Below are 23354 nucleotides of genomic sequence, written 5' to 3' on the forward strand. Positions count from 1 at the left end.
ATGTCAAGTATTTAGATTTCTTCTGTCTCACATGTCATATACTTTCATAGTTATTTATTTAGAAGTATTTTATAGAGTTTGAAGCCATATAGTTTTAATCCCCCACACACAAAAAAATTAGGCTACGACAGTGAAACTTGTGGGTGTTGTTTGACCTCCTGTAAACATTCACCCTTTATAGTGCCAAAAAAAAAAAAAAAAATTATATATATATAGCATTGAATGGTAGATATTTTTTGTCTGTTCAGAAAATATTCCACTTTGAAAATTCTCATTATCGTACTGGAAATATCTACCATTCAATGGTTTCTTCATATAATGAAAGAGGAAGGCAAGACATTATAGGGGGTGGGTAAAATTTGATTGCCTAGAGAAGCAGCATGCATGAGTGTGTCCTGTACAGAATGAGCTCGGTTGTTGCCCTCAAGAAAAATCACTCCTTGGACAACTTTCCATGATGTTTCATCTTGACAGCCTCCCATAAATTTGTCAGGATGTTTCGATAGTGTACTCCTGTGATGGTTTGTCCCCTTACAAACCAGAACATTGCTGTCCCAGAAATAGACACAGCATCACCTTTCTTAATAATAGTTGCATCTTCACCTTTTCGAAGGCAGTGAATCCACATTTCCATTACTTGATTTGCTCGTTTGTCTTGGGGGTCTTAGTGATACACCCAGCACTTGTCCCTGAAGATTAGGAACTAAAGAAGTCATTTGGAGTGTCTTGACATAGTTGCAATGCTGAAGGCTTCAGTACCCGGAGATAACTGGCCATATGTGTGTGAGTTGTGCTCGTATTGATGAATGACTGTATCCAATAACTAATTCATTTACTAATTGTTCCCTCCCAGATATACATAATTTGCATTTTTTGTCTCTTCGATAGTTCTCATATTTTGTTCAATATGAAGATAATGAACTTTCGTGGTATTAGTAGAATCTTTTTTTGATTTTGTTGTTATTTTTTTTGCACATTTATGTGAAATGGTATTGTTGCGTAAGATGTCACATTTTTGTTGCAGATAATGTGTGAGCTACACTGATTATGTCTTTGTTGCTTTTGCAGGCTTTTGATATTTTGAAATTGGCAGTTATTCGTGCATCAACAGAAGAGGAGAAAAGGAACAGTTCGGCTTGGTTGAGAGACATTGTTCCAAAAGTATTAAGTATTCAGCTTGTTTTCACCAAAGTAATTGAAAGCAGGTATGTTACTGTGATCAAACTTTGTCATAAAGCATAAAACTTTAACTTTGCTGCTAAATTATATATACATCTCTGTTATGTATTGAAAGCTTTGTATTGTGCTAGCCAAGACTATAAATCTCATATTTGGATTCTGGATTTGCAGATCCCATTTAACACTGCAGGGACCAGTTTACCACATACAATTCATAACTGTCATTCCACAGTAATAATCAGTATTCTAATGTGAATTTTGGAAGTGTGTTTCATTTGCTGAACAACAGCTAATTTGCAAATATTAGTTGGGCTGTTCCGTGAACCTGGCCATTTGTTATGCCAAAAAACTTTGCACCCTAAAAAATCCAAATTTAGTTCTTGTCTTTGCCTACTGGACATTGCTGTCAGTTGCACCAAGACATCACTGTAGCAGCAAAAGTTTCATGTCTAGACAGTGTCTATTTTCAGCACAGTGTATCAATGCTGCAGCAACTGTATCCACATTAGGAAATTATAATACTGTACTTCCATAAAATTGTTGACGACATAAGATAGCAATAGTCATGATACATCTGTAGTAAACTGTGTGTGTGTGTGTGTGTGTGTGTGTGTGTGTGTGTGTGTGTTGATGGGAGGGGGGGGGGGGGGGGGGGGGGAGAGGATTGTTCAGGTACCCAGACGCAAACGTGCTACCTTTGCTATTACAGTTCACAACTCTTATCAACTGTATTACAGTTCTGCAATCACAGCTGCAACTCATTTTACAGGTTATACAAAAATATTTATAGCCTGCAACTATAGATGTTGTTATTTGATATTTAACTATAATAAATTGTATGAAACACAATGGGCTTCTGATAAATCATTATTGTGCACGAGTTCAACCCTGTGTTGCTCAATCCAGTGTGGCATCCCCCAAGTACTGCTCGTGACGTAATACTGATGTTGGATCTTATTGGTCATGTTCTTCTCCACAAGACAAAAATCCAAGTTGACAGATTTTTCATGTCATATTTCACAGTGTTGCGGCACATGAAATTCCACATTGTAACATCACTAAATTTTGTCCATTAATGCTTTCACATTTCAGGAGAAGATGCCTTTAATCTTAACATTTATGGTACACTTTAGACCTGGGCACACAATTTATGGTGGTATGTAAACAATAACAGTTTGAATTTGAGATTATCACTGAAGAATTGTGACTACATTTTAATCACACAGGAGTTATCTAAATAAGTGTTTCATTTCAATTACACCGCAGGGTGGGTGCTAGAAGAAAAATTGTTGTAATAAAAGGTTCCAAGGTTCATTGAATATTGACTGTCAGTTACCTTTCTTTTGTACTATATACTGACATTCATGTGCACATTATTGTGACTATAATGGTCATTACTGAAATTACTATAATGAGCATCAAAAGAGAGAAAAGATTTGCAGCAACTTGTCACTATTTAGGTTTTTCGGATTTATGTTATTACCTTCTACTGAATTCAGGTGTTTTTCACCAGTCTGTGGAAGGAAATCATTTAGGTTTGTGCTACATTTACTACTTTGAAGATAAATAGAAGACATAGTGTTTAGTCTTCTCCTTTATTCTTATAAGCATGGTGTTGGGTATCGTAGTAGAATAGATTGTAGAGCTTGTATGTCTTACACACATGTGGTTACAATACAGTGCATTCTGTCAAGGTATCAGTAACCGCAATAAGAAGATATTGAATAAGAGAGCAAATATGGTGGCTCTAATTTAACAGTGTAAATCTAGATGTGCACCTTTTGTATATGTGTGCAAGACAGCAGAAACTGGCATTAGGTAATAAATTTGAATATGTAAATAGGGACAATTTCCTGCAAATCCTTCCTCAGTAATGTAAACTACATTCACGATGTTCATAATTCATTGTGAGGAAATTGATTTGGATATCACAGCATGACACAAACTTCAGCAATTTGTCCAACAAGCTAAAAGGATAGTTGTAATTGGTTTTTACCTAAATAAAAGGAATTAGAGAGGTAAATCTTTTTTTTTTTTTTTATATTCATGTAGGTTTATACAGAAGTAGAGACCGATTGTTACACAATAATTCTGAGATTGCATTTCAGATAAGATTAACTGTATTCACTCTTCTTGAGAATGTTTCCCTCAGAACCTTCCAGCAAAATCTCTAAGACTTTATGATTATGTAAGACTGTAAAGCCAAAAATATATAATATTATTTAAGTGCAAGTGCAGAAGTGCAGATTTTACAGCGATGCAAAAGATGAATATTTTGTGGCCAAATGAAGGTGATGAACTGAAACAGATGTAACTGCAAAAATACCAATTCAGTCTATGAAAATGGAGTTGTAGCTGTGAAACAAATTGGGCTAAAATAGAAAAATAAGCTATTGTGACTGAAGGCAGCATCTTACTAAGAAAAATATTTGTACCTATTGCATCAGATAATGATATTGAAATTGGTGCAATGATCAAGAACCTAAAGCATCATTTACTACTTACAGGAATCCATCACAAGGAGGAGAACAGCTTCAGAATATACACTCCTGGAAATGGAAAAAAGAACACATTGACACCGGTGTGTCAGACCCACCATACTTGCTCCGGACACTGCGAGAGGGCTGTACAAGCAATGATCACACGCACGGCACAGCGGACACACCAGGAACCGCGGTGTTGGCCGTCGAATGGCGCTAGCTGCGCAGCATTTATGCACCGCCACCGTCAGTGTCAGCCAGTTTGCCGTGGCATACGGAGCTCCATCGCAGTCTTTAACACTGGTAGCATGCCGCGACAGCGTGGACGTGAACCGTATGTGCAGTTGACGGACTTTGAGCGAGGGCGTATAGTGGGCATGCACGTGCCCGTCGACCTGGGACTGGACCGCAGCGACGCACGGATGCACGCCAAGACCGTAGGATCCTACGCAGTGCCGTAGGGGACCGCACCGCCACTTCCCAGCAAATTAGGGACACTGTTGCTCCTGGGGTATCGGCGAGGACCATTCGCAACCGTCTCCATGAAGCTGGGCTACGGTCCCGCACACCGTTAGGCCGTCTTCCGCTCACGCCCCAACATCGTGCAGCCCGCCTCCAGTGGTGTCGCGACAGGCGTGAATGGAGGGACGAATGGAGACGTGTCGTCTTCAGCGATGAGAGTCGCTTCTGCCTTGGTGCCAATGATGGTCGTATGCGTGTTTGGCGCCGTGCAGGTGAGCGCCACAATCAGGACTGCATACGACCGAGGCACACAGGGCCAACACCCGGCATCATGGTGTGGGGAGCGATCTCCTACACTGGCCGTACACTACTGGTGATCGTCGAGGGGACACTGAATAGTGCACGGTACATCCAAACCGTCATCGAACCCATCGTTCTACCATTCCTAGACCGGCAAGGGAACTTGCTGTTCCAACAGGACAATGCACGTCCGCATGTATCCCGTGCCACCCAACGTGCTCTAGAAGGTGTAAGTCAACTACCCTGCCAGCAAGATCTCCGGATCTGTCCCCCATTGAGCATGTTTGGGACTGGATGAAGTGTCGTCTCACGCGGTCTGCACGTCCAGCACGAACGCTGGTCCAACTGAGGCGCCAGGTGGAAATGGCATGGCAAGCCATTCCACAGGACTACATCCAGCATCTCTACGATCGTCTCCATGGGAGAATAGCAGCCTGCATTGCTGCGAAAGGTGGATATACACTGTACTAGTGCCGACATTGTGCATGCTCTGTTGCCTGTGTCTATGTGCCTGTGGTTCTGTCAGTGTGATCATGTGATGTATCTGACCCCAGGAATGTGTCAATAAAGTTTCCCCTTCCTGGGACAATGAATTCACGGTGTTCTTATTTCAATTTCCAGGAGTGTAGTTTGTTATAAACTTCAGAGATTGTAGAAACCATGTTAAATACAGTAATGTTGTGTTTTTTTCTTGTAATATATATCAGATGACAAAGTACATAAACTTAAATGCAACAAAAAACAGTGTTTTTTGAATGGTAATTGACTCTTACTAACAGCAACATTAAATCTCTTGCAACTCATATGAAATTAAGTTAGACAGTGAAAATCTCCTGGGAATAATTTAAATTATTTATGGCACTACTAACATACTTTGATTTTTTTTCTGTAGAGTGAAATATTTTCAGTGATTCGTACACACAATCAAATTTTGAATAACGGCAAACTTAAATTACAGCCATCATGATTTCACAACGGTACTATAACTCAAACAGCAATAAATGAAGGAGTTACACAGTTACCAATAAACGAATCAAGACCTTTGTGAATATGGCAGTAGAACTAATACGCATTAGACACGATGGAAAACTAGTTAGAGACAAATACAACTGCAGTGTTCTCTTCCTGCAGTGTGGCATATGCTTCCGTGGTGCCACCAAACAACTTCATTCAAGGTAGTGATGACAGTACACTTTCCTTGAGCAAGATATCAGCAAAGAGTAACAGTAGACAAAAACCAGTCCTTAGTGGTTGGGATTACCACACACTTAAGAGGGTTGTCACAAAGATTTGTTGAATTAAATAAACGTTGTGTGACTAGGATCTCCTGTCGGGTAGAGCAAGTCTTTTGATTTGACACCACTTTTGCGACTAGTTGAAGTAATGTGACCCAAGTGATACAACAATGCCTTCAGCTTCTAAAAAGGCTATTTCTACAATTCATTGTTAAGGTAGCAAAACCACATATCTTAAAAACATGTATTTTACAGAAAACAAAGAAGAAAAATTTTCTAATAATACAATTTTTAATTGATACTAGCTGTACTACTTTAAAGAGACACTAAGCCAGAAATTATAAGTAACAATATCTGCTGCACACTCAGATAATCTACTTCTGAGCCTTAAGATTCCATCTGTGGTAGCAGTCTCATAACTCGTACCCAAATCTATAAAGTCAGTGCCTTCTGAATTACTTGCATTTAAGTTAGTAGACACTGAAAGTTTGTTTGCGGGTGAGAACAATTCTGGCAGTATACTTGAAATTTCTAGATGTCTATAATGAACGTAGTGCAATAAATTTCCAAGCAAAAAATTCTTCTAAGATACAAGTTTTTTGTACCTTAAGATTTGAATGTTACACGATATAAGGTTTTGATACTTTGCTATTGAAAATTACCTGTTTTGATATAAGAGGCTTTTCATCTTATGGGTAAGACATTTCTTAGCATCTAGAAATGTGTATCTCAGAATTGTCAGTTTTTAATTTGCAACGTTCTGCTGTCTTAACAACTACTGGTAACTTCAAGAACTGAACATTTATAGTTGGATGATATAAATATAATCTTCTGATATCCAACAAAACTGTTGTGACATGACACTTAAATGCTGCTTTGCCTTCAGCAGTAGTATGACCTATGCAATGAAACATAATTTAATCTGTATTTCTTGACATGATTCTTGCCTTTACTTTCTTCAACATGAGTATAAATAAACACATTTGGCTACTAGTTGTTCCTATCTGTACTTGAACTTCACATTAACTAATGTGGCCTGCATGATGTGCTTCCAATAGCAGCATGTAACTTCAAATTCTCTCTCAAAAGTTAAATGTTACGTAGTAAAAAGGTACCTCTATTTTTTAGATTTACTGTTCTTGTGAATTTGTCACTGTAGATTAGGTCAGTTACATCTTCATTTTCATGTCGTAAATGAATCATAAGATGAAATCTAATTTCTTCTTTTCTGGCTTTATGTTCATTTTTGTTATGGTTATGTGTACAAAGTGAAACATCGTTACTTTATTCTGGGCATTATGTTTCAGTGAATTGTATTAAGTGTTGCTGCAATTGATTACAGAATAACTCATGCTCTGATGTCAAATCTAAGCTCATTGCTGCCTTTCTTTCTGTTCTAGAACTGGCAAATACTAATGAAATAAATCAGTAATAATACTGTCTTGCTCTATATGTGACATGTATGTCTAATTTGCTGTGACTTGACTGTATGCATATGTCACATCATCATTTATGGTTATACCTAATTATACCACTTGTGCATATTCAAATGTTGTGAATTTTAATGCAATATCATGTTGCAATGTTTTGTCAATTTTATTTTACAGCATTCGTGAAAGAGATAGAGTTATTTCTGGGCTTATAAAATTCAGTTTTGTTTTACTAAGTGTGACAAAGATGAAGAGTATGGAAGGAAAACCAGATAAAATTTGGACACTGGCGAGATACATTTTGGTAACTGTTGCTAAAAAACAACCAGATGTGACAACTGAAATTGTTCAACAGCTTTTGCAGCAAATATTGGACCATAAGAACATACAATATATTTGTAAGTATCACACTTTTTGTGTTACCAAAAAGCTGTTGGTGTTCAATTTTCTTATTTTCGTTGGTGCAATGTTTTTCAATTGGTCTTAAATTGCTTGTAGCTTGTCTGAGAAAGCTGTGTGCAGAAGCTCGCATTGGAATGGCTGATTCTGTCTCGGGTATCATTCAACTATTAGATAATTTGGGTTTCTTACCTGAAAAAATTGCCACCGAGTTAATTCGAGCAATATTACCACTTCTCAGAGACAGCTCTTCATTACGAACAACCTTAACCATAATTCTTCGTAAGAGCATGTATAGTAGGTAGGTGCAGGTACTATTTTTTACGTACAAGATTTATTTATTCTGAACAATTTACCATTAAAAAAATACACTTTATTTTAAATTTGTTTCTCCTTAAAGTGCTTGAACAGTCTGAAACTAAGAATCATTTCATTATGCCGTACAGAGTCTATTGTTGCCATTAATTGTTATATTGATTAGATTTTAATTTCTCATGTTAATATAGAAGAATAATGCTTAAATTTATTTATCTTTTGTGATTCCAGTTTTACAAATTCTCATGTATTATGTTTGGGTGAAGACGGAAATTATATTTGAAAATGATGAGAAAAGGTGAAGCCCAAATGAACCAAAAAATCATTTTAATAACATTTGATTTAAGGTCAAGAACTACTTAAAGAAAGATGGAAATAGAATATGAGCTGATACACACAAAGGGAGGAGAGACTTGACACACACTTCATAATTTGTGTGGATTTTGTCACATTACTTCTTCACTGTATGCCCTGTGGGGCAGTCTTGCATGTGTATACACTATTTCACTCTTGAAATTATGAGACGGAATTGCTGGCAGCACTTACCTTCTGGAGAACTGTTAGTACTGCCAATAGGCACACATAAAAGTACATACACTGTCCTAGCTTTTCCAGCTGTGAGTTCCAGAAGCTAGCCCAGTAGTGACAATAGCCACTTCTATAATTTTTATTCATGGCAAATCGTAGAATTTTTTACCATATGTTCATAAGATAATGATCTCGGGGTACTTTGACACTGTTTTCCATATCGTTATCCATCAGCGAGAGCCAGAAGTTCTGTTACCATATTCATTCATGCAAGATATGCTTATAATATCCACTTTGAGGCATAGTGTAGGATATAGTGAACACATGGCAATGGTTTTGGAGTCATTGCAAGCATTCTGAGGTCACCAAACAGTGTTTTTAGGCGGCGTTTTTTCACCAACAAAACTTTGATGCACTGTCTCAATATAATGACTGCACACCTTTACAGGTTGCCTTGACCTGGAAATTATTTGGTGGCAGCACCTGGCGGCATAAGGTCCTTACAAAAAATTATTTTGTCATATGAAATTCTTTTTACTTGCAAATCAGACACTGCATTTTTTTTTTTTTGTGTATACTGTTAGTGTAGCCTGCAAATATTGTGCATTTCTTTTTATGTAGTGTGAAGTGAACTGGTGTTGGTATCCAGTAGACCCACTGATTAAGCTCATCAATGACTCCTTACAGCGGCTCCCATGCTGTGGCAAGGAGGTGATCTTTTGCTGGGTACCTGGCCACATTGGGATTCAGGGTAACGACATGACTGATAAAGCTGCCAAGAAAACATGTTGAGACGGTGCTGTCTATCAGTGTCCCATCCCGTTGCACACCATTATCTCATTTTCTGACAGATGCATCATGCGTCAGTGGGAGACTGAGTGGTTGCAGGTGTCAGACAACAAACTGCGGTCGCTCAAATCGACCACAAAGGCTTGGCGGACTGCTTGTCAGCCTCGCCACTGGAAGGAGGTTTTGCTTATCAGACTGCACATCGGGCATAGCCCTTTCACACATGGTTTCCTCCTCTGGCGGGAGACTCCACCCTTCTGTGAAGTTCGTGGTGTGCCACTTTCCATTCAGCATATTGTGGCTACGTGTGTCCTGTATACTGATATTAGTGCAGCCCTCGGTCTCGCTGGAGATGTGCCCACCATCCTTGCAGATGCCAATACCAGTGTTAACACAGTGGTGGAGTTTTGTGAACTGTCAGGCCTCATCCCTAAATTGGTGGGGAAGGATGGCAGACTTTAGTACATTATAAAGTGCTCCGCAGGTGGGGACAGCCTTCGTCCCCACCTATGAGATTTCATGTTGACTTTTCGTCAGGGCGCTGATGACTATGATGTCAAGCATCTGCTCAACCCAAATCATCATCATCATCATCTGAACTGAGGTTGGATGGGAAATTATCTTGTTTTAACCTATGTTATGCATACGTATTTTTGGTTTATATGTGTCAAAGTATGAAATGTGGTGAATTGTATAAATAAACTGTTAAAACTTTACTGAACTACAGAATTCGTTTTATATAAGCAGTGCACCCTGCTCTAACATGGAAAAGAAGGGAACCAGCTTAAAAATGCTTCTATCTGAGCAAAAAAAAAAGAGTATGCTCCTCTTCAAAAGACTCTTACAGAAAAGAGGGGAACCAGCTGCCTCAATCCTCATTTTGCTGTCCTAACAAAAAAATTTTGCTATGGGAACATATCTGTGCTTTTGGGGTGGGGGAAGGGGGAGAGGGGGGTGCCAAGAGGGGGGGGGGAGTGGTGGTGGGAGAGAGTCAGTGACTGTGATAGTGAGAGGGAGATGGATGAAGACAGACAGTGGAAATGAAAAAGAGAGATGATTGAAGACCTCACAGAGGTTTGGTGGCTCTGCTAAGCACCCCCTGCCTCAGACCAGCGAGCTTTGTAATTAAAAAAATAGCCCATTTTTCTCATCCCCCATAACCAGATGTTAGTTTCATGATTTCGGGGTCGAAACTGTGAGCAAACCAATCCAGGACACGGGGGGAGGAGTGATGGTAGTTGAAGAAAAAGACAGCAGACTAAGTGAGATAGAAGGGTACAGTGGCAATGGGAGAGAAAAAGAATGGGACAAAGAGAATGGCAGTGGGACAGAGAGACAGTGGAAATGGCAGAGAAGGAAACTAAGAAGGAAAATTGAGAGAAAAGAATGAACACAGTAACAGAGACAGACAGGAAAAGGTTCAATTGGGAGAAAAAGGAGACATTGGGAAAAAGAGACATACAGTGGCAGTAACAGGGAGATACTGAGTATTAAGATTCAATACAGAGAGAGACTGGATTCTGTGTTAAAAGAATAAAAATATGTTTGCATGCCAGTGAGGATTGATGCAGCTGATTGTCTGCTTTTCTATCAAAATCTTAGTCATTTTGTGCTCCGATCTCTGACAAGAGCATGTTTTAGCTGGTATACTTTTATTTGTCTCTATATTGAGTATTGACATTTCTCATGGAGTGTTAACCAGAAATTCTGTCTCATAATTTTGGAGTTTTCTTGACAGTCTTTTCCTTTTGATACAGTTAAATTTGTAGATAGGAAGATTTTAGTTGAAACGTGCTTGGTTGCCAGAAGGGCAATGCATGCAGTCTTTATAACTACCACAGTGAAGTATTGTTACAGGATGTCACAGAACCCAAAACATTTTGGTCATATATTAAGGCTGTTTCAAATGCAGAAAATCAGTGTCTGGACACGCATGGGTAAGACAGCAACAGACATAGAAAGTAGCAGAACAAAAATGGAAATATTGAATTCTGTCTTCAGATTTTCATTCGCAAAGGAAAAGCAAGGAATTCTGCCATCATTCAATAGAATACCACTGCTACGAACACTGATTGTCATCAGTACGATTTTTATTGAAAAGCAGCTTAAGAATCTAACGTTCAGCAAGGTGCCAGGGCCCAAGAGAATCCCTATCACATTTTGTGCAAAATTTGTAAGTGAATTAGCCCTACTCGTAACCATAGTTGAGCTAATATGGTTTGACCAAAGATATGTTACCTGTGATTGGAAAAGAGCACATATCACACCTATTTACAAAAAAAAAAAAAAGTACGTAGAACTGATCTACAAAACTACCATACTATATCACTTACCTCTGTCTGTAGCAGAATTCTAGAACATATTCTAAATTCATACATTATGACACCTATAAAAAATAATTCTCTCAATGGGATTAGTATTGAATTCGAAAACACAGAACATTTCAGACTTTACTCGGTCTCCTCGCTCATAGTATCTACAGTGCTATGGATGGAGGAAACTCCATTTTTACACATTCTGAGGAAAATAGGTTCTTATGAGATATCCACACAGATTTGTGACTAGTTCGAAAATTTCCTGACAAACGGGATGCAGCATGCTATCCTTGATTGAGAGTCCTCTTCAGACATTAAATAATATCTGGTATGTCAGAAGGGAGTTAGTAGGACCATTGCTGATAGCAAATTAGAGGATAGTTTCATCCCAAACCTTTCGCAGATGGTTGTCATTCATGAGGAAATTCTATTAAAAGGGGAGGTGGCAATAATATGCAGTTAGATATCAATAAAGTATCAGCCTGATGCAAAGGATAACAACTATTTCTTACTGTAAGGAGCACAGAGTTGTGCACTTCATGAAATGTGAAGGTGTGATATCCTTCAACTACCAAATTAGTGAGTCACACCTATAATTGATCATAGCCTACAAATGTCTGGGAGCAATGATCACAGAGATTTGGATGGAGTGACCACAATGGCTTAGTTGTAGGTAAAGAACTTAGTAAACTACCATTCACTGGTGTTTGTCTACGAAAGTGATTGCATGCAAATGTACAAGTTACATGTGCTGTTCTGACTTCAGTACTGCTGGAGTACATAAAGACTCAAACCAGATCCAACAAACAGAAGACATTGAGCTTATGCAAAGAAGGGACTGATGCAAATAGTCACAGGCTTCTTTGACTGTCGAGGTAGTGTAGCAGAAAGGTTGAAAAAGTGTAATTGGTTGTCACTCAAAAAAAAAATATGCTGTGAATTTGGGGAAAATCTGCCCAGAAGACTTGAAGAAACATTTACCAGGGTAGAAAGTATGAATATTCTTCAGCCTGTTTTATTTCTGTACTGTAGAGAATATACAGAAAAAAATAGGCAAATATCACATTACACAGAGTTTCACAAGCAGCCATTCTTCCAATTTTCCACCTATCACTGAAAGAGGAAAATATCTTAATATACAGTACAATAAAAAGTGCCTTCTTTCATACTGTTCACAATGATTTTTAGGAATGTAGCTGTGGGTTTTCATTGTGGGGTCTCTCCACTTCATTGTATTTCTTCTCAATTTCCCCTGCCTGTGCAAGGGCAGGCTTGCTAACACCACACCCACTCAGTCCAATTTAGCTTCAGTGCTCTGATAATGTAGGTATGTAGGTATGTGTTTGTGTGTGTGTGTGTGTGTGTGTGTGTGTGTGTGTGTGTGTGTGTGTGTGTAATGTTGTTTACCTAACATTTTGTCTTTTTAATAATGTATAGGAATGTTGAAACAAGAAAAATGGCTGTCTCTGGATTGCTGCTATTTCTAAAACACATGGATGTTAAAAGCCTTGTCGCCCTGAGCCAAACGAGTTGCAGTCAGGGAGATACTGATTCAATGGGACTTGGCTCTCTGTCACAGGTTTGTTCTTTCCATCACTTTTGGGTTCAGCCAGTTGTTGACTCTGAACACATTAGATATTTCCCATTATATAATTCAGTAACTGTGTAAGTAAGGGTTATTATAATCCATTACAATCTCCGGTGTATGAAACACGTTAGTGTACACTTTGATATTAAAATTATTGAAACGGAATTAGCAGTGTTACATTTTAATGTGACTTTTAAATATGTTTCTGCAGAAATAAAATAACTTGGTGCAAAGGAAGACTAATTGTTTTTCCTAGTTTTAAACATGTAAAGTGCTTTGTCATACAGGAAGATTTTTATACATCTTATTTTCTTTACGAAGTCTTTAATTGCAGATGCAAATTTGTAACAAAAAATTTAACATTTTCACAAACTGTGTTAATTGTGTGGTGTAACAGGCGAACAGCTTAGGGAGCTTGATCAGTTATGTCTCAGTTTGAGTATGGCGAACCTGGGGTTCCCAATGAATACCTCCATCATTTTCTGACAAGTTTCTTTGTCACCGGTAGATGTAGTGGACGAGTATAGCACATTATACAAAATGTGAATCTTAGTGCAATCATCTGGTCATGGACACTGTTGAAGCTGTTAAATAAAAAGCACTTTGATCTCAATGTGAAAAACATACTGAGGAGTTGAATCTGTATTGCTATGAGATAATCATTAGTGTGTGACCTCTAGGACACCTGCCAGACTCAATTTTATTAGGCCTATTAATTATTTACTCTAAGAAGACTTGGCTGAAGATGCAATAGTACCTAATGGTTCCTACTGAGTAGTTGCTCTTCTAAACAATATCCCACATGAGCAAACCAGTTGCTTCTTTACCTGTGATAGTTTGTACCTTAGGTATTTGGGCTGTACATGGCTCTCTTTAAAAGGAATAGCTCGATTAGTCATAGGGTGAAGCTGTGCATGTCTACTTTCATGCCTTGTAGCTAATTAAATGCAAATAATGATCTATAGATGTATTCCTGTGCAGTCAAATAGTCTATGCAATAGCTAGAATTGTGAGTTAATAAAATATACAGAAAGACAAATTAAAATTTAATTGACTAATTTAATAACGAGTGTTCTGTTCTGACATCTGTAATTTATGTAGATGATGGAGAAATGTGTTGAATAATGTTTATTCAAGAAAGGACATATCAAATAAACGGGAAAAAGTCCTAAAATATTCGGTGAAAATTCATACAGATAATATCCTTATGAAATGCAGTAAAGTTACATTGAGCGTGTTAAGAGAATGATTGCAAAATCCCCAAACTAAATTGTCATCAAACATGCACGAAAATGAAGTCCATTTCATAATCACAAAACACAAAATATTCACCAGCTCAGAAAAATTCAGAGTTCTACATGATGATTCACAAATCATCACGTGATACAAAGAATAGTAATTCATACTCTGTCTATCCTCAGTCTCGTAGCACAAGCCAAAAACGTTAGAGTCCTACAATGGAGCACATTCAGATCTCTGAAAATATAAGTTACTTCAGAAGTTAAAGCATGGTAGTGGCTATTCGCTGCCTAGGATCAAACACCTTCATTACCACAGGCAGGTCTACCTCCTTGCAGCACTCGCCTTAAAAGAGTACAGAATCACTTCCTTGAGCTCGTCACTAGAAAAGTCGTGGTCTCCACTTGACTCCCAAAGTGTTTCACTACTATCTGCTTTTCCATTGTCTGAAGGCCATCTCCACCAAAAATTCATCGTCCTTAAGCTCTACAGATATGACTCAAAATGACTACTTTCTGGACTAAGTTAATATGTGACAACATTCTGCCACATTCAGGTAATTTACACTAATTGTAAATAAAGATTTGTCCATAAATAAATAAGCCAGTATATTTGTGCAAGTGCACTCACTACAAATGACAACAGCTTTTCCTCATACATTGTTTAAACAATTGTTGATGCCTTCTTGACAGAATTGTCTTTTGGTTCTTAATAGCTCTTTTAGTTCTTAATAGCACCTGCTATCAACATTTAAAGTACCTGACAATATAGTAGGCTGTTCATAAATAACTACACAAGTATGACAAAATGTGAGGTAGTCATACTGTATTCATTTGCTGTGTAGTTGTGGAGAATACGATGTTCTGACAGACATTTGTGAAGTAAAAAGATATAGAAGACATTGTAAATCAATAAATAAAGTAGATCCAGATAAATAGCTTTTATGGCTGAGAGCTATATGCAGTGCTATCATCTGAGATATTGTTTGTTAATTCAGAAGTTCATTATGTAAATGTTTATTCTCTATGAAATATTATCTTTTGTAGTTTTAAAGATATTGAAATGTTGTTGTGTTGCCAATGTATCCAGATTTGCATTAATGCTATGAGCTATTCTCAAAACTTAAAGAGTTGTAACTTAGCCATTACTCAACTTGTCTGTCGTACCAATACTGGACAGCCGATTAGCTCGCCTAAATATGCGTGATGTTACAAACGGAGCAGGTGTATTTAGAGAAACCGAATGCCTCAGTCGGTACCGATAGCTTTCTCAGTGCATTCAACCTGATCATTCTTAGATGACGTCGCTGTGTTCAGTGCTTCTATATACTGATAAATGAAACTATATTATAATGTATTCCTCTGTCTCCCCTGAACTGGCATTCTGGCCGAATTTTCCAAACTCTTCCCATTTTCTAAGCCTCGCTAGCCTTTTTTCTTGATCCCTCTTCCTCCTCCTTCAGCCCTTCTGCCAGAAGAAAACACTGGCTCTGAAACTTAATTTCATAACTTTTACATGTATGTGTTCTCCGGCTGCCTCTTGGTCAGTAGATTTTGTACCTACCCAGTTACACTATATTTTCAAAAATTGTTTTCACTGATAAACTATATTGTTAGTTACAAATATAATCATAACCATAAGCAGAAATTTATATGGAAGCAATATGGCTACAATAATTTTGGCTTAATAACACACAGTCTTCAAAGCTAAGGATTGTAGCCATTATAAAGAAGTGAATATTGACCCAAGGTCACACACTGCTTTCTACCTTCTTTGAAGTAGCTACTCCTGTTAACCATTGTGTTATGACTCTTGGTAAAGCGAAAAATTAATAAATGTATGGAGACACTCAAGTTCCCTAGGTTCTTATCTGATCTAAATAATTATGAATTTTAAAAATAAATTTTTATAGCTTTTTCTGTTTCTTATTGCATGTCCCTACAGCTTTTAGGTTATTTATTGGTCAGCATCAATAAACGGAGCTTGCAGGGGTAGTGCTTGTGGTCAAGTATTGGCAGGGCACACCCTGTCACATACATGCAGAATTTATTCATGGTAATTGAAAGGAATGACAGTACTTTACAGAATGATCCTCATTAGTGATGGCATGTATAGTCTCATGGTTCATTCCTCTGTCTGGAGCAAATTCGGAAAAGACAGGCAACCATTATCATGAGGAAATGTTCAAACATTTTGAATGTCTTTGTCTGTGACATTAAATAAATTTGATGATAGGGTTCATTCTTTTTTTATAAAAAAATAGTCTTGCTCACTGTCATTTTTCAGTGAAAAGTAAAATATTGTTTCTTTCCAGGTAGATGTACATCAGGAGGTAGGCAGTTTGGGCAATGAAGCAACATGTATAGAGCTGCTAAATATCTTAAGAAGGTGCTTCATGCAACAGTCTTCTGTCAGGCTTTGTCTCTATCAAGGTAAAATATTTGACGTTATCTATAGAGGATAATGTGTACTTTCTGGGGTATAAGTTCTGTCATACAGAGAGTAGGCTTCCCTCATGGGCAGAACGTGCTGTTGGTGTGGTCAGAGTGTATTCAGGGTGCAATAATCTAGTTGTTTAATGGTGGTTACAATAAGGTAGCCAAGGTTTTATCAAATGATTCTGCAGAATGATACTGTATTATAACTAAATAGAAGCCTAGTTTCTGCACAGGATAATTGTGATATGAAATTGTTGTCTGTAAGTTCGTGCAAGTATAAGAAGAAGAAGAAGAAGAAGAAGAAGAAGAAGATGAAGACACTGGCTCTGAAAACTTAATTTCTCAACCTTTACATGTATGTTCAATTGAACAACATTCTTGTGACAGTACATAGTATACAAGTATGCATTAATTTATGAATACATGGGATAAATTAATACCTATTTGATACAGACAGGCTCCTTTTTCTATCATGCTGACATCTTTTTTGGCACACTTGTGTATTTGATATGTCGGGTACCATGCACAAAATAAATTAATCTCTTAGTTTCTTCTGATATTACCCACACTTGGCTACCATGGACTCTGTAGAAAATTACAACCTGCCAGCTGCTGGCTCTGGGAAAGAGTGGTCTAGTATGGGCACACGCCTTCTGTTTGAATGGGACAATTTTACAGCATGCAGCATAGGTTGACTGGGACAATGTTACAGCATGCAGCAGAGGGACAACCGTGAACTGTGGCTGCTGCCTGTGCGAACTGCCCACAAGCCTTTACTTGCTGGTCTGTTATTGAATGTCATATTATAAATTCATGTTAACATGTATTTCCTAAATTTAACCATTATTTTTATGAGAACACACATTTATTATTATTTTAGTTTATTTTATTGATGATAAAAATACAATAATCAGTTAATAAAATCACAAAGAGACAGATTTGATGGCCAGTAAAAACTTTCGGGGTGGTGAAATAAGTACTTTTGATAGACACATAAAAATGGAAAGGAACTCATCCTAGCTTTTCGAACAGTTGGTTTCTTCCTCCTCAGCCTGTTGTCAGTGGCCTCATCTTTGTATAATAGTACTTATTTCTGTGGTGTCAGTGTTAGGAGTTCAGTGCAGCATTTGCACCCCACATCTGCCATGCCAACTTCAATCTTATGATTGCCAGATCCCATACAATACTAAATTACAGGCCAATGACTTTTTTGAGGTTATTTTCCAGTATTTTAATTTCAGTCATTTCTTTTATTATGCTATCCAGAAACAGTTTGTCCTCAAAATGAGAAATATCTCATTAATTTCAGTTCGATAACCATTGTGTAAAGCATATCTTGGTACTGTTGACCCCCCCCCCCCTTTTTTTTTAGTAGCATAGGTGTAACACATCTGGAGATATTTCACAACACGACCTTTTCTTTTCCCAATGTAATAGTAGTCACACCCACATGGTATCTTATATATGCCTGGCTTTCTGACTCCTGTATTATCCTTCACAGGCTTTTTGGCCTGTTGACCTATTGCCAATGGCCTGAAGGCTGATTTTTAATATGTTGTCTTTAGGAGCCACCCAATACTCCCTGTCACTGAGCTACAAAAATGCATGTTTCTTGCTCTGTTACTTACGGGTGTTTTGCTTGTGCATCTTACAGAAAATTGCCTACAAAATCTGGCAACAGTTGTAGCTATTTTCATACATACTTTCTGAAATGGGCTGAGGTTTCATGGCAAATTCTTACCATCTGAGATGGCTTTTGCACAGTGCACTAGGATCACAGGAATATTGTGCTTCTGTGTCAAATGATGGTAGTTGTGCTTATGGCTGAGACAGTTTGTTTTTGGATGGGCAAGGACATCAGGAAACAGCAAGGCCTCTCTATGTCTTCTTCAGTCATGAACTCGATGTTGTCATGTATTCTGTTCAGATGTTTCAAGATTTTTGACATTGTTTCATGTAAATTTGGCTAGGTTACAAATCTGCTGCTCTTCATGTGGCTTTCCTGGAGTGAATGGTCTCACGCTCAATTTCAAAAAGGTGACATATTCAGTTCTGCACAACTAGGGGCACTACACTAGTGATAAGTGTAACGCATGATGAGGAAATAATAAACAGGGTGGAAATTTCAAAATTCTTAGGTGTCCATATCAGTGAGAATTTAGACAGGAAAGAGCACATTTTGGAACTCCCTAAAATGACTCGGCCACATTTGTATATAGAAACATTGCAAATCTTGGGGTGGGGGTGGGGGGGGGGGAATCATTAAGTTGACATATTTTACACATTTTCATCCAATAATATCATACAGAATAATGTTCTGGTTAACTCATCTTTTAGAAAGTAAGTTTTTACTGTTCAACAATGTGCTGTAAGAATAACATGTGGTGCTCACTCTTGATATTTTTGTAAACATCTTTTGAAAGAGTTGAGTGTCCTTACTACTGCTTCACAGTGTATTTATTCCCTCATGAAGTTTGTTCTAAATAATCCAGTACACTTTAAAAGGAACAATGATGTGCATAATTAAAATACCAGAAGGAAAAATGGCATTCATTACTCCACATTAAGACTGCCCTTAAACACAGAATAGGGTGCACAATACTGCAACAAAAATTTTTGATCGCTTACCCATAGTTGTAAAACATGATAAACTGCAAAGTAAAAATTGAAAACAAACTGAAATAGTTTCTCCTTGAAAACTCCTTCTATTCCATAGAAGAATTTTTGTTATTGTGTATGCAAAAGATGGAGGGTAGAAATTAGTGACTCACATCTGTATATTAAAAATAAATAAGTAAACATAAAATAAAAAGTTCAGCATGTAGCCATATTTGCAATTTAAATGTTAGTTTGCGATGTGAATGTAATATGACTCAGTCCACATGGTTACGATATATCGTGTGAAATGATCCATGGAAGATGAAACTAACCAACCAACCATCTTCTAATGTGGTGTCCTCAAATTTGTGCTTCAAAAGGATTGCTGTGAATAGAGTTAAGGTGCTTCCCATTGCAAAGCATTTCATGTGGTCAAAACATTGTCTGCCATATAAGAAGTCAAACAGCTGTGCTCTGGAAGAACTGATATGGCTGGAGATCCAAGTAGGTTTTATTAATTTGTATTGCTGAGAGACCCTTTGTTTGTACATTAATAACTAGTTAATTGTTGCATATTTTGGGTACACTGGTGTTTACTGCTTACCCAATTTACATCCTTTAATTGCTTATTTGAGTAAGCCCATATAAAATATGATAGATGTCAAAAGAGTGCTTGAGAGTGAGCTTAAGTAAGTCTTTCTTTTGGACTAGAAATAACTGTGTGTGTGTAGTGAATTAGATATCCCAATTTTGTGGGTCATTTTGGATTCCTTCATGTTCTGTCTGCCAAACTGTATGTGATTACGTGTATTAAGGTTACATAAATAGTAGTAGAATGATGTCTTGCAAATAACTAAGATTGTATTATATAGGATATGTTACATACTTTAGAGTTCTGCAAGTTTTACAAGAAAAAAAAGCAGATATTCACAATTCAAGGTGTTAACTAACATTTCTTCTTTGTAAAATGGGGTTATTAGATAAGTAGAACAATTGGAACTCTGTGTGGTGGAAGGTATATTATGTAGCACGTTACAACCAGGTGCTTTAGCAGGCCAATGAACTTATGAGACTGAAAGGCTGCATAGACAATGCAGATAGCAAATTATGATTCATTGGGAGGATACTGGGAAAACGTGGATAGTCTACAAAGAAGATTACTTACAAAACACTTTAGCATCTCATTTTTTAATATTGCGTGAGTGTGTGGGAGTCATACCAAATAGGACTAATAGGTGACATTGAATGTATACAAAGAAGTGCCGTGTAAGTGGTTACAAGTTTGTATTCCTCCCAGAAGAGAATTACAGAAATACTGAGAAACCTGAACTAATATCGTATTTACTCAAATTTAAGCCGCACTCGAATCCAAGCCGCACCTGAAAAAGGAGACTCGAAATTGAGGAAAAAAATTTTCTCGGATCTAAGCCGCACCTGAAATCTGAGACTCGAAATTCAAGGGGAGAGAAAAGTTTATGCTGCACCTCCAGATCGAAACAAAGTTGGTCCATTGTAATATGAGACACAATTTAGGTCGAATGAATGATGATACAGCTATAGTAGTTTGGTTCGAGTCGTAGGCTTAGCAGTTAAGCTTTACCAGGTAGCCGTTGCTACGCGTCAGGCGCTCCGTCCGTATTTATACGGGTACCCTTCTTTTTTCATGTGCTTTGTCTGGTTTGAATTGATTGCTTATTTTTCTTTGATCTGATAAGTGCCGTTCTTTGTTATAGGTGTTTACGTCACTCAAAGCTGAAAATGCATTACTGTACTGTGTCATGCATTGTTTGTCGCATTCTGATAATGAGTGTTTACGACCTGTCGCCGCTCGCGGCATGGCTTGCTTTTGTGCGCACTACCGCCGCTTACAATTTTTTTAAAAAAGAGAGAGAGAGAGAGAATTGGCTCATTAGCGAAACAATGGCAAGAGACTGCTAGTTGTTGTTACTTACACTGCTGCTTTCTTTGATAATGATCGACAAGAACCAAATAATAGACTGCGTATGATAGAAGATGATCTGAACGGGAGTTTAGCGAAAATTTTTCTCCATTTGAAAATCTTTGCAGACACCTCTTTAGTACATTACATTCTGCACAGAAATTAGAGTCATCTTAGATTTAAAAATCTAATCAATTGCCGTGCTTCATTTCTGACTATCACTATTCGGCATAAGAATAATACGAATATAAACATGACACGATATGTATATTCTTCCGCGTTTGCTGTTGTCTCACTCTAGTTTCGTAGTTTATTAGGCAGACAGGATTTAAATGAGATAGCAGCAAACACGAAAGAATACATGGCAAAATGTTTATATTCGTATTATTATTATTATTATTATTATTATTATTATTATTATGGTGAAGAGAATACTGTATGTGATTCACAATTCATAAAAGTTCCTATTAGCAACCATCTCTTCTCACAGGTAGGAAAAAATTCAGAACGCAGAGTTGGCCATACTGACAGTCTTGCCAGTCGGATTTTCGTAGTATGTTGAAATGCTGCTACATTCGAAAATGAACAATATGGAATTTGTATTTACTTCGTTGGATAATGTATGAAAAGGCAGTGGTCGAAACTCAGGGTGGAGGAAAAAAAGCTCGTCTTCCACCGTTTTTTTAAATTTATTTACTGACACAGAGGTTAGTTGTGGCGGCACCTACCAACATTTTTCAGAACTTCCTCTTAGCACTCGATTCTAAGCCGCAGGCGGTTTTTTGGATTACAAAAACCGGAAAAAAGTGCGGCTTAGATTAGAGTAAATACGGTAATTGCTTGTAGATAGATGTCAGCTATTCTGCAAAAGCCTACTTATGAAGGTTCAGTGATCAGTGATATATAAGGAATTTAGCAATATACTACAGCCAAGGACATAATTGAAATTACTTGACACCCAGAAGCAATGAAGTAGTTTCTCCTCCAATGTACAACATGTGACTGGTACTGGATGTATCCCCAACCATGCATTCCTTGGTGATTTGCAGTGTGTGGATGTAGATGTCGACATGAGGAAAAATAATTTCATTGTGCAACTGTTACATGTATTTATTTTGCCAACTTGTTTCAAAGTATTATAGTATAATTTTTAATGAAGCATATTTTGAAACAAGAAAGTCTTCCCTCTCTCTCTCTCTCTCTTTTTTTTTTTTTAAAAGATCCCATTGAAAGTAACATTTGTAATAGAAGTGATAGTTATAGAGTGTATCACTAGTTCAACATCAGATAGAAATAATAGAAGTACCATATAATTGAAGAAAAGTGGTTTTCTGCTCACAAGAATATGACAGGTGGTATCCTTTGGGTAATAAGAAAATAGGAGCACCTAAAATGTTCAAGTAAACCAATGTGCATTACATCAAACGTGGAGACTTCAGCAAAAATCTGGTGCCACCTACGTGTTAACCACATGAAAGAGAGCTATGATGTAGAGCTTTTCAGATTCACAATAATTTATTTATGTATTATGTCAGTTTGCTCTTTGCCTATGACACATTAGTAACCACAGTTTGTACCTATTAGGGTGCATCTTTCTGACTTGTGGAGGTTAAAGACAGACTTTTCTACCTGAATATAGTGCATGTGGCTTAAATATTGTCTAATATGCCTAACATGTCACTTGTGATACTGACCTGCTTGGTGCGGGATTTCCCAGTATGCTAGCTGCCATATCTGTCACTGAACTAGGAGGTTATGGTTCTCTGGAACTGTAATGCTTTTCATTCCGTTAGTACAAATTGGCTGTTCTTGTCTTACTATTGGTCTTCGGTCGAGTGTAACGGTTTCAGATTGTTGTTATTTATCTGTGTCCACGGGTTACCACCACCCAGCAACAGCACTAGCTTACCTATGTTTATTTAGTGCCCAAATGGACCATGTTGTTCTGATCTCCTCTCCCACATTCTGCATCCGTCTATGACTCTGAGATCTAGTGTTTGTCTTGTCTGCTGCATTATATAGTGAGGTGACAAAAGTCATGGGATAGTGCATTTGGGTGGACGACAGTTCAAACCCGCATCCAGCCATCCTGATTTAGGTTTCCCGTGATTTCTTGAATT

General features: G+C 37.6%; 1 protein-coding gene across 1 annotated transcript in view; it reads left to right on the forward strand.

The window, feature by feature from the left end:
- LOC126169612 (Fanconi anemia group I protein-like) overlaps nt 1–23354 on the forward strand; it is a 277334-nt gene that overhangs the window by 80955 nt on the left and 173025 nt on the right. Inside the window, exons 7-11 of the mRNA XM_049920656.1 lie at nt 1069–1205; nt 7264–7484; nt 7585–7786; nt 12870–13011; nt 16574–16691. Of these exons, the coding sequence (XP_049776613.1) occupies nt 1069–1205; nt 7264–7484; nt 7585–7786; nt 12870–13011; nt 16574–16691 (820 nt within the window). The remainder of the gene's footprint in view (nt 1–1068; nt 1206–7263; nt 7485–7584; nt 7787–12869; nt 13012–16573; nt 16692–23354) is intronic.

The sequence above is a fragment of the Schistocerca cancellata genome, chromosome 1 (genome assembly GCF_023864275.1).
Source record: "Schistocerca cancellata isolate TAMUIC-IGC-003103 chromosome 1, iqSchCanc2.1, whole genome shotgun sequence".
In the NCBI taxonomy this organism is placed as follows: Eukaryota; Metazoa; Arthropoda; class Insecta; order Orthoptera; family Acrididae; genus Schistocerca; species Schistocerca cancellata.